Source organism: Balaenoptera ricei, chromosome 13 (assembly GCF_028023285.1).
Source record: "Balaenoptera ricei isolate mBalRic1 chromosome 13, mBalRic1.hap2, whole genome shotgun sequence".
NCBI lineage: Eukaryota > Metazoa > Chordata > Mammalia > Artiodactyla > Balaenopteridae > Balaenoptera > Balaenoptera ricei.
The window spans coordinates 66930511-66943094 of NC_082651.1; the positions used below are offsets into that span (position 1 = coordinate 66930511).

General features: G+C 36.9%; 1 protein-coding gene across 5 annotated transcripts in view; it reads right to left on the bottom strand.

The window, feature by feature from the left end:
• Positions 1-12584, bottom strand: part of PLEKHH2 (pleckstrin homology, MyTH4 and FERM domain containing H2) — a 121696-nt gene that overhangs the window by 57401 nt on the left and 51711 nt on the right. For 3 of the 5 annotated variants that reach the window (XR_009506593.1, XR_009506594.1, XM_059943461.1), the window contains exons 7-14: positions 10898-11083; positions 8235-9184; positions 5085-5160; positions 3661-3755; positions 2896-3040; positions 529-665; positions 315-425; positions 68-154 (exon numbers count right to left, since the gene is read on the bottom strand). Coding sequence is in view for 3 of the 5 variants with exons in the window: in XM_059943461.1 (XP_059799444.1) it covers positions 68-154; positions 315-425; positions 529-665; positions 2896-3040; positions 3661-3755; positions 5085-5160; positions 8235-9184; positions 10898-11083 (1787 nt within the window). In the remaining 2 variants the exon portion in view is untranslated. The remainder of the gene's footprint in view (positions 1-67; positions 155-314; positions 426-528; positions 666-2895; positions 3041-3660; positions 3756-5084; positions 5161-8234; positions 9185-10897; positions 11084-12584) is intronic. The other 2 variants (XM_059943462.1, XM_059943463.1) reach the window with 2 other exon arrangements.

A 12584-nucleotide genomic window follows, 5' to 3' on the forward strand; every position in this document is an offset into this window, starting at 1 on the left:
CCACTCTATTAGCTTACATAATTGAGAACTGAGTTTTGCATGATACAAAAAAAGAAAAAAAAAGTACCTGAACTGTTTGTTTGTTATCTCCTCTTAAAATGCTGCAGGATGCACTAAGTTCAATATGGCCCTGGGGTTTTCTGATTACATCACTCTGTATGAAAGGAAGAAAACCAATGCAAAGTGATTACCTATAATAGTCATAATAAGAAATGCTTTGTCTAATTAATTGCATTACATGGAAGAAAATCAATCAGGAGTGTGATTTATAGTTTGAGGAATTCAGTTCTAAATAACAAGCAGTTTCCACTCACCGGAGATTTGTAGTAAAGTAATTCACCACCTTTAAGAACAAACCATCTCCGCTTCCAAGTCTTGACTTTACCACTCATTTTTAATAAGTAGCCAGATTTTTCCAGTGGTTCCTAATTAAAGAGATTTTTTAAAAAATATTTAAGTTTCCCTTTGGAGGCTCAAACTAACAGATACATTAATGTTTAAAAAAAAAAAACCTGATTCAGTGTTTACATTTTTCCCATTATCACTGGAAGATGAGCAAGTTTTTGGGAGCTTCTGCTCTGGCTGTGAGCACTCTAAGTCTGTGGAGTAGGCATCTGGGGGAAGAGCATAGTCACTTTCAGAAGCCACAGAAGAGAGAGACACACCTAGATGAATAAAGAAATAAATCAAGTCAATATTTAATAATTGCGTGGTCCAAATGCTGACTGTCAGTTTTCCTAAGAAATACATCTAATCCCAAATCTTAAACCTTCCTACACTAGATGTAGTCCATACCTTTGGCCATGAAGTACCTTTAAAGCAGAAAACAGAACTTAAGCGTAAGGACCATCATGCAAATCTCCGAGGAAGTTAAAGGAATATAAATAATATTTTGGTATGATTATAAGCACAGCTATTTTTACGTATATAAAATGTATGCAGTAGCCTAACAATATCTTTTATTAAGGATTAAAAATATGTGTATTTACATATTGACATGTAGGCAAACAAATGTTGAACCTTAATTTATCAAGATTTGTACAATCACACTTTACTGCACTTAATTTTTGTAATCATTTTTTTTAAACATCTTTATTGGAGTATAATTGCTTTACATGTAATCATTTTTAAAGTAACATCACATTAAAAAAAACACACAAGTCCAATACTACTAGTTTATAGATTTTGAAAATCTTTCATAAAAGAGACGCAATAAGACTTAAAGATATAAACAGACTATTTCATTTGCCAGCAGTTCTAACGTAAAATTCAAGGGAGCATTTTTCACAATAATTCACTTGCCATTTTAGAAAACAACTTGCAAGTTGTAAGCCACATTTGGAGAGTCACTACAATTGGAGATTTTGAAAATATTAAATAAAATCAAGGACTTAAGTCATTATTCATTACAGTATGTGGCAATTTTTTGTGTTTATTAACATTTAAGGGAAACAGGACAATGTCACTATATTATTCCTCTTATTTATTTGACTAAGACAAATAATGGCTGTGATAATAGTAATATCTTTATTTTTCAAAGAGTAACAGAAATTTAGATCTACAAAGGACTTCAGAGACCATCCTGGTTCATGCCCCCATTCTCTAAGGAGACTAAGGTCCACAGATTAAAGGATTTGTCCAATGTCAAACAGCTAGGCAGAGGCAATGTTGGAGTGCAAATCTCAGGCTCCTAGCCCCAGGGTGCTAGGGACAGAGAAGAGAACAAAACGAACAAATTTCTGCCCTCATGGAACACAGATTCTAGTCGGGGGAGACAGACAAAAAACAGGGAGCAAATGCCATGGAAAAATAAAATGTAGAGCGGACTAAAGGGAATAAAAAGAGCTAGCAGTTAGAGAAGGGCAAAGGAATACATTTGAATGGTGTGCTCTGGGTAGATCTCCTTGAGAAGGCAGTGTCTCAACTGGAGGAGGCAAAGGAACATCTGGGGAAAGAATACCAGGTAGAGCAAACAATCAGTGCAAGGTCCTGAACTAAAGGAATGAATGGCATGTGCCGGGAACAGCTAAAGGGTCTGGATGGCCAGAGCTGAGTAAGAGAGAAGAAAGGAGGAGATGAGGTCGAAGACATCAAAGAATCACATAACATGCTATAGTCTTTATAAGAGGTCCTTGCAGTGTTTTGAGCAAAAGTGTGATATAACCTGATTCTGGCTGTCAAGGGGGCAAGGTCGTATAGCAAAGGGACTGATGGAAGCCCCAAATATTAAACCTATGAGAGCTGAACAGCTCCTGTTGAAGCTGAGGGGTTTGGGAGTACCTAGGGGTTCCATGGAACACAGTTTGAAAACCAACATACTGTGCTGCATTAAAGGCTTTTGTAAAATACAGATGTCATTTAATGTGACTGGCTCTCTCTGTAACCTGTATGCCAAAAATTTCTTCAAAATCTACAAAAATCGTAGACATGTCTAAAGTAAGTTTTTGTTGGTTTCCATCTTAATATCAGATTAACCACCACATTTTTAGGTATATTCTTCTGCTATTTAGCAGTGCAACAAATTTAGCTGAAATAAGTCCATCCTATAAATTATCCAAAATCACACAGTAACTGTAAAAGGAAAACCTCATTTAAGCCAAGTATCTCACTTTATTCCTGTAACGAAATGATCTCTCTTTTACAGATAAGGTTAAAAAACAAAACAAAAAACAAAACAAAACAAAAAAACCCACTGTCTTGTCTGGAATCACAAAGAGAATTTAGAAGAGAATTAGGACTAAAATATAAGCGTCTTAGTCCTAGGTGAATACTCTTTTCACTATGAGTGGAAGGCAGCTCAGATTTTTTTTTTTAAGTCCTATTATAGAGATAAAATTCCCATTAAATATTCTGAATTATTTGGAGTTGTCTTGTATGCCTGAGACTTTCCCTTACCTCGTTTCATTGCTCTGGGGCTGCCTGGCCCACTCCGACTGCGAGAGTCTGACTCTGAAGTCTGGGAGCTGGATCTGGAACTATCTTCTTCCTCTGACCCAGAGGAGTCATCCAGGAATGGGTTGCTGCTTATCTGGGTCGCCTTCTAAAGAAAAGCAAAACAGCCTCCCTGTGTCCATCCTTAAAGTCACCACTCTCTTTAGCTATAGAATGTTTTACCAGAAGTTATGGAATAAGATTTTTTAAAGAATACAAGAAAATATTTTGCCATTATCAAAGTCACATGGTTAAATCCCAAATTCCAATTAGCAAGGCATTTGTCAATTATAAAAGATTCCTAAGAACATAAGGCTGTTAATACCTGCCCGATACTTTTTTTTCTGATACTTATTTTAATTAGGTACTTCACACAAAGGAGGGGAACCCTGGCAGTGATACAAAGATCCTTCTATATTAGGAGTTTTCATTACATCATTAATACTATTTCCTTTAAACAATTAACAGCTATGGAGGGGGTGGAGACTCACATGTAGCATAACAAAAACGGAGCATATCAGACCTCTAATACTCCAATAAGAATAAATATCTTCTCTAGATCTTTCCATTTCTTCTCTTTTAATAATATGCTAGTGTGAACTTCTAAAACTCCCTATAAAGGGACAGTCCATGTAAAATGTCAAGAATGGAATCTGGAGCTTGACTAAACAGTTTTCTTGATTCATCATGAAGAGCCCCACATGTTTAATGGTAACAATAATGAGTTACCCCCTTTAAAGTTGTGTACACTGGGGTTGTCATATTCTTGTATATCAGTGATGTATAAAGTCCTGATGTGGTATAGGAAAGCACTGCAACAGAATCTGAAACAGAAAACAAAATGATTAAGAAAAAAAACCTTCTAACTAGCGCTTATGCCTATTTCTTATGAATGTGAATTAGCAAAACTTCCAATTAAAGAGAAACTGGATGAACATACAATATTCATTACACAGTCTACCTGAAGAATTATGGCATTTATGGCAGTTTTAAGTATACACTCTCTTACATGGTTCATTACGTCCTCAGGTGTGCTAGTTCCCCAACTAGACTGTAAGCTCTTTGAGAGCAAGGATCTTAGCTTATATTTCTTTGGCATCTCCATCCAGCTCACAATGGGCAGAAATGAGTACAAACACCTGCTGACTGATTCAGTGAGCAGTACCCTATGAATATATTCTCTGACTATTCAGAGACCTATTACTGACACGTGTTAAAACATCGTCACTTTTAAACCTTTATCAGGTGAACCTCAGATTGAAAGGTTAGAATATATTTCCTGAGCGGCAAGAACAGAGGATAGCTGAAAAGGAACAGAACAACAATAGTCACCTCTAAGATATAGATCAGAGGTAGGATAGGGAGGGGGCTGGTAGAAGGAACCACAGAAAAATTTCTCTTTTTATTCCAGACAGTTCTCTGTTGTTTGGTTTTATTTTTCATAATGAACATGCATTGTTTCTACAATAATTATTTGAAAAAAGAAAGAAAGGAGGAATGTGTTTTAAACTCTGGAAAAAGAAGACATAGAGATCAATAGTTTTACAATTTTAAACAGCTGAAACTCCACTGTTTCTTAGCTTTAGCCTCTTTCGGGTAAAAACATGAGGTACTTGCTACATAAGAGTTGAACATCTACGTGCCCCTATACTGAGTAACATGAATTTCAATTTTAAAATATAAATCAGCAAGCTCAGAAAGCATTTTCTGGAAGTTGGCAAAGTTGTATTTTTTCCAATGACTTTAGACAGTTAGGAAGTTCTTGGCTAATGAAATGGCAATACAAAATCACTTATTTTTTTAAACATTTTTTATTGTAGTAAAAAACGCATAAGATAAAATTTACCACCTTAACCATTTTTAAGTGCATAGTTCAGTTAGTGTTAAGTATATTCACATTGTTGTGAATCAGATCTCCAAAACTTTTTTATCTTGAAAATCTGAAACCCTATAGCCATTAAGCAACTGCTCCCTTTCCCCTACTCCCCCTAACCCCTAGTAACCACAACTCTACTTTCTGTTTCTATCAGTTTGACTATGTCAGATATCTCATATAAGTGGACTCCTACAGTATTTGTCCTTTGTGACTGCTTATTTCACTTAGCATAAAGTCCTCAAGGTTCACCTGCATTGCAGCATGCAAAATCACTTACTTTTATTAACATTCTCCATATTGAAGGCCTCAGACATTCGAATGCCTGATTTGGCTACAGCATAAATTCTGCTTTCCTAATGTAAAAGAGAGATTTAAGCTGGATATTTGAAGCAAAGAAACAATTACTTTCAATACACATGTTTTTCATTTGTGCTTCATTTAATTGTCACCAGAGTACAGAATTATTATAAAACTGTCACCAGTGCCAACTAAAATATGCCACTGTGAACAGCACTGCAGAATTTTCTTCCATCCATGAGTCACTCCATTATTTATCTTTGTTCCCCAATTTTTGCTTGGTATTTTAAATTCTTTTGAAGAGACAGGAAAAAAGTAAGAGAAAGCTTATTCACAATCACTGACTATTCATAAATACCACCATTAATATTCTACCATTTCAGAACACGGTCAAAAAAAAAAAAAAGAAAAGGAAAACTCTGAATGGCTGTAACATGAAGCCAGAAACCATTTATTATCATTGACTAGACACAAATATTATCTTTAATATTCTACCATTCTAGAATATGGCTAAAGAAAAAGAGAAAGCCAAAACTTGAAGTCAGAAAGCACACACAAAGTAGCATTTAGTGCTATCACCTTCATATCTCAATGTACATTTCAATGAAGTAGAAGAAATACCTGAGGTCAAATAATAAGTGAATTTGAGAATTGCAATGGAATTTATAGGATCTTGTTCCAAAAGTAGGTTGTTATTTTGCTTTCTCTTCTTCTCTGAGAGATTTCTGAAGTGGGTACTGGAAGGCTATTGGCCCTGCCCCCTCTGAGAAAAGGGACTCTAGGTTGTTCCTAATGCATAGATCACCATGTCCTGAACTTTGTAACACACCTAACCTGGCCAGTTATCTGGATCAGGGCATAGTGGGCAACTAAGGCAGTCCTCTTTGGGACTGCGCTAGCCAGGGGCCTGTGAGGCAATGGGCAGGAGATCTCTAACCATCTGAGACACTTTAGATTGAAGAGTGGCTGACTGAATGAATCACTCTCACAGCTTCTTTGAGAGTGTGATGGTCAGATACACAGAGAGAGACAAACAACAGAGTGGACAGAACAAAAAGACATATAAAAATAAGGCAGTTAAGTGAGGCACTTAGAAGCCATGAGAGAGCGAAGGAGAGTAGTTAGCAGTTGTGAGAGAAGCAGACAGTCACTGTAGACAGGAGAGGACAAGCTGAGCCACGGGACCAGGGACAGTGGGTATCACCTGTTTTTCTAAGGAGTTGACCATCAGAGGTGCTCCTGAATCATTACATGCTGTCCTGCTAGAGTGACTACTGTATTTTTGAATGATATTTCAGTTCAGTAAGAATGGGCTATGCCTTAAAATAAACTCTTAAAAATCCTTAAACTCTCATAAATTGAGGTGACTAGAATGTATCTCTTTAACTTGAAACTTGAAAATACCCAACAAGCAGAAATAAAACCTCAAACTTGGCCAGTTTGCTAGAAGGCTTTTGCAAAGCGGTACTACTTTTTCAGGACTGGATAGTTTCAGAAGGCAAGAAGAGAAAAAGGCAAAAAAGTAGTAAAAATGGTTTGCCAAATAAAATGAACGTGAAAGTCTAACCTAAATCTCTGAAAATCTCAACATAATGAAAGAAGCAAAATTTCAACTCCTAACTGCCTAAAGGGTAACATAATTGGAATTCCAGAGATTCACATGCCAATAATGTCCATTTTTTTATGCTATCCAGAATTTAGTAATAAACTGCAGGTGGTTTCACGTGGACTTTGCAATGAAATGTTCTTTTAAAAGTAAATAAGAGCAGGGCTTCCCTGGTGGTGCAGTGGTTAGGAATCCGCCCGCCAATGCAGGGGACACGGGTTCGTGTCCCGGTCCGGGAAGATCCCACATGCCGCGGAGCAGCTAGGTCCGTGAGCCACAACTACTGAGCCTGCGCGTCTGGAGCCTGTGCTCCACAACGGGAGAGGCCGCGACAGTGAGAGGCCCGTGCACCGCGATGAAGAGTGGCCCCCGCTCACCGCAACTGGAGAAAGTCTTTGCACAGAAACGAAGACCCAACACAGCCAAAAATAAATAAATAAATAAATAAATTTATATAAAAAAAAAGTAAATAAGAGCAGATACATCTCAAGGTCTGAATTTATACTAGGAAAACATAGTTGCCTTCATTTGCTTAAAATTGCATTGGTCACTAAATAAAAAATAATAACAGAACATGACTCCAAAAACCAAAAAATCCCACAACCCAGATGATTCTCTGGAGGCCAAAAGTTAAATTATGTCAATATGTGAAGGAAAACTTCAATCTACAAAACAGATAATTTCACTTTGTTTCAAATATAGGAAGAATTGTTTTTTAATCTAGAGATTCCTAAGAAGAATCACACAATTAATGGGTTAATTATTATATTAATGGTCAATGTTTCAATGGAAGAAATTTCAATCTATTCTAGATACACAGGAAGATGCTTTTGGTTAAAGCAATAGATTTATAAGTTCATGAAGAGTAAAATTAAATTTCTCTTAAAGCCAATCAAGTAAATATTTAAGTTCAGAACCTGATGACCAGTAAGTGTCCTCATCCAGAATTTACCCACAAGTATTATACAGTTAGGGAGAACCCTTCTTCCCCACCCCAGTGTTTCCTTCCATGTGGAGGGAGCTCCAAAAATTGAACATTCCTGATCTCTAGCCAGTGATTCCTAGAAGGAGAAACTGGACGTGCAAAGCCCGGCACCTTCCCCTCTCCTTTCTGTTGAGAAGTAGCTGTGTGCAGGAAATAACCATTTGTTCTTTCTCTAGACTGTAAGCTTTAGAGGAGCTGGGCCTCACTGGAGGCAGCCTGTGGTGGCTGGTCAAGCGCTACCTGGGCCTGGGTGAATAAATCTAGCTTTTTCCAGGTGCAGTACTGGCTCCTTTGCCCACCAATTCTCTAAAATCCGTTTTATCAGTAATAAAGGTAACATTTTGATCTTCCTTTGTCTTACCCTTCTCTTATTTCTCGACTGGTTCGGGGGAAAGAGAAGGGGAAATTGAATTCTAAAAACTGGGAATTGTCAGAACAAAGCCGGACTGGAAAAGAAAGGAGAAGAAGTAGAGTAAAACCTGAAAATGAGCGTTGAGCAAAAACGAGCGTGTGAGCATTGCACACAACACATAATTTACCCAAGAGGGAAACCGGTGCAGGGGAGGAGTTGGAGGTTTGCCACAGGCCGCCTTCTTTGCTGAGTCGCGGGTTTCCTGGTCGTCTGAACACGGGGACTCCAGGGAGTCGTAGGAAAATAATCCATCATCACAACTAGTGTCCATAGTCTCTAAAATTTCTGTACTGTCGCCATCAAGTAGATCAAGATCTGTTTCCTGAGGTCTCAGTGGCCGGATCATGCTTATAGCATTTCTGTTTGTACCAAACATCCTGTCGGAACTTAACTGTGGCTGGCTTAGGTGTCTTTTGGCTAGAGCTACACTTAAGCTGAAAACATTAGGAACCCTTAATTTGGGAAGTGGCAGGTTTGACGGGGGCACTAGTTCTGTGCCTTTTCCAGGGAGTGAGTTAGGATGCTTTGGACTCAAAGCTGGGGTCAGAATAGGGCTTGGGGTGTTGGCTTCACTCGATGAAGATGAATAATCCAGTCTCTGAGATTGAAATTTTTTATTCAGTTCGTCTGAGGAACTATCGTGCTCCTTTTTACTTGATTCGGAATTTCCCTTTCCGAGAGGACTCCACTGTGCCTCCTGTTGCCAAGAATACAGCTTCTTGTGTTCTGGTCTCTTTATGCCAAAAGTCTCTTCTTCAAATATAGAACTGCTGTCATCAGAGGCTGTCAGATACGTCTCACTGCCCATTCTGCTACACCGGACCCCCTCCTCTGATGTGTGGCTGGAAAGGGTGGATGTGTACCTGGACTTGGATCTTCCTTTGCTCCCGTCGTCCTCATCGGAACTCCAGTCACTGCCAGGAGCCCCAGAATTCTGGGATATGCCACCATCCGTCACAAAGCTTGTCCTTGTTTTCTGATTCTGCTCTGAGACACAAGGCACTTGATGCAATGTTCTCTGACCTCGGTTGTTTTCTTGAATTTGGTTATCGACAGACTTTTCTGGTATTTCCATTTCTAGAAAAGCATACATTATATTGGCATGTTGCCTTTAATCATACAATCTTTCTGTATGTTTAGCTTTATATAATTACATTGTACAAACTGGAATTTCCATGTGAGTCAAGTTAATTTACATTACCCTTTTTTAGTCATATGCCTTTTTTAAAGCCAAGTTTGAAAACTATAAGCTTTCTATAAAACACTGAGCCCTTACACTTCAATAGAATAATATCAAAATGAAACTGCTTTTTACAAAGAAACATGAAGAAAAAAAAACTGACAGTAGTCTAGGGCGAGATAATACAAGAAGCAAAATGAAAAATAGGGCAACAACGACTATCAAAGAAAGCAGCCACTAAAAAAATGAACACCATTAATTATATTTTAGAAGCAAAGAAAATGACAACCCTCTTTCTACTAAACTTCAAAATTATCATAAGTAAATTTAAACATAATAAATATAAAGCTATAGTTTAAAAAAAAATACTTTGTTCCCAAACTTCACTGCATGAAATATGCAAAACCATAAGGAAAACATACACAGAGAAAAGCTTTATTCACTCTACTTTTGGTTTAATCATAACTACAAAATATGTCTTTACAATAAAAAATAAGTCTTTAAAAATATCTTTAGATATGGCTTATTTTTGTTTATAACATAATTAATAGAACGAACCATTGACTTTATAAACAGTGAACTAAAAATTTAGATTGAAGAATACAAAAGAAACTTTGAAAACATGAAAACATAGATAGGACCTTCATAATTAAGGATACAGAGGCTGAACAAATAAACTCCACAATTTGGTATCGGGCAGTTTGTTAAATTTGCAAATGAGCAAGAACTGCAGTACAGGCAACCTCAGCTGTACTGAGCTGTACTCAACTATTAGAAAGTGGGAAAAAAACTAAAATGACTTCTCAAAAAAGAAAAAAAAATCCATGTAATGCCATGAAAACAAGTACCAAAGGAGCCTTCTGAATGGAAAAACATTATGTAGTTTTCAGAGTTTCATAACCAAGCATAGAGACAGTTCTTAGGGCTATAATTTTTCTCCTTTGGAGGAAGGAAGCAGGAACTGAAAACAGAGAAGATACAAGTTCAAGTCTTTCTAAAATATTTGGGAAAAGTCATACTAGTGGTGGCAAAGCAGCAACCGCAAAATTAAGCAAAATTTAGAGGGGCTTTAAGACTAAAAGAAGGGTAGAAATCTGCACACAGGTCCAAAGTTTAAACATCTGGCAAATATTTTCCTCTTTGAGGCAATAAAGGGAAAATCAAAGCAGTTACTAAATTGTCACCTGGTGTTCTTTTTCTTTATAAGTTTGCTGTGTCACATTTAATTTCATATTGAATATTAGATAATCTTTTTATATTTTAAATAAATAATGAATAGAAAGTTCATACTTCTAAAACTCAATTAAAACAAGTAGGTATGACTGTACATTTTTAAATTTTAACTATTACTGCTACCTATTGCAGGAAAAAGTATCAGGAAGGGTAAACCAGTTTTTCCTATAAATCATTGGCAGAGAGTCTCAAAAAACACACAAGATAACTAGATACACAGAGTTAAATGCTGTTTTGCTCTTTAGAAATAGTCTCATAAAACATCAAGTTGTTAGGAAAAAAATAAGGAAAATGAAGCTATCTTTGCATTAATCTTAGCAAATGATTTTTCCTTTTTAAAAAAAATGTCAAAGTAAATTCCTCTAGTCCATAAATACCTTCTATGTCTTTTCCTTCAGTGAACTCAGGTTCTTTAGATGATATCTTGCTCGTTTCCTCAGATTTTACAACTTGAGGAGGACTCCTTGCTCGGGATAAAAAGCACCCAAAGGTCAGACTGCTCAGACGCTGGCCTTCTGTGAGCTTTGGTGTGGAGACAGTGGACAACTTCTTTCCTTGAACTTCTGCAAGATCATTAATCAAAATGAAGATCTGAATTTTTTATAACGGTTTGTTAAACAGAGAACCAAAGCATATAAAAACGTGGACAAATCACTCCTTATAACAGAAAAAAGCCTGAAGTTCATCTTTATTTATGTATAGGAACAATGACCCCTCAATGTCTAGCATCACACGCCAATGTTTAAAATCTGTTTATATATTTTGAATGCACACACTATTTTTTAACTGCAAAGAGAAACATTTCTAATCCCTTTAAAAGTAGTTAGTTCTCAAACAAACCAAAATCCAGATATAAACAACTAGGAAGTTATAGCTTCTTGCAATGTCAACTATTGGTAAATACCAATCAAGTATTGGTAAAATTTGATTGTTTGGTATTGTTACTAATAGTGAGAAAAAAGGGACTGAGGTCTTGGTTGCCAAGACAACCCAGGAAAATTTAGATGATCACTGGGGCAAATATCACATGATCACTGGAATAACTTTTGCTTATCTTAGTTTTTAGTGTGCTTCTCATAAGAAAGCAGATGAAGGGGCTTGGTCTATGGTGACCACAACATGCAGAGCCTTAATCACTTCCTTAGAGAACAAAAAGGGGAGGGGGCAGTCTCTAGATTGAGAATTTAGACAGCTAGGTGAGTCATTAATCGAGCACCTAATCATGGGTTTAATTCATCTTCTAGGACTTGTAACATTGCTGCTCGTAAGATCAAAAGCATGGAGATCACAGTGATAGTAAGAAAAGTTTCCAAAGAAATTAAATTCTCAACTCTGGGAGAGCACCAAAGGGTTAAGTTAAATAGCAATTGGTAATTGAGTATAGAAAAATACCTTTATATAGTGTATTCCTTCAGATGTATCTTTTAATATTTTCATGTTGCCATCGCTCACAGAACTAATTCATGATTTTTAATAATCACATATATACATATATATTTTTAAAGTACCATATTATATCTACATATGTTGTATCTGTTCTTCTCCAGTAAAGCCTAGGTTCCAAGGATCAATAATCCTTAGTCTCCAAGACTAAAAGGCTGCCAGTGAAGACTAGAATTGCAAGTTAAGAATATCAGGGAAACAGTATTTGGTGAAGGGGCTTTGTACATCCAGTCTATTTCAGAGAGGGTGAACACCACAAAGACCTAAAACTTTAATTATAAACATGGAATTCCAGATCAACTATAGGAACACCTATTTTTTTCATCATATAGGTAGAGGAAATGTGTGATATAAGAAATAGATTTTGGTCTTCATCCATGGTTCCTGGCACACAGCTTCTAAAACCCTTGGAATGTCCTAAGAGTGATAAAAGTGTCTTTTGTTTTCATAACAAGCCCTTTTAAACACATCTGAGTATGTATGAATGAGGTGATTTCTGGAAAGCCCCTAGATGGCCTCAGGATGGGGCCTGGTTGCCAGGGGAACCAACCAAATCATGAGAGGGTTGGAAATTTCAGCCTCACCCTCCACCCCCTACCTCTGACTTCAGGTGAGGAAGAA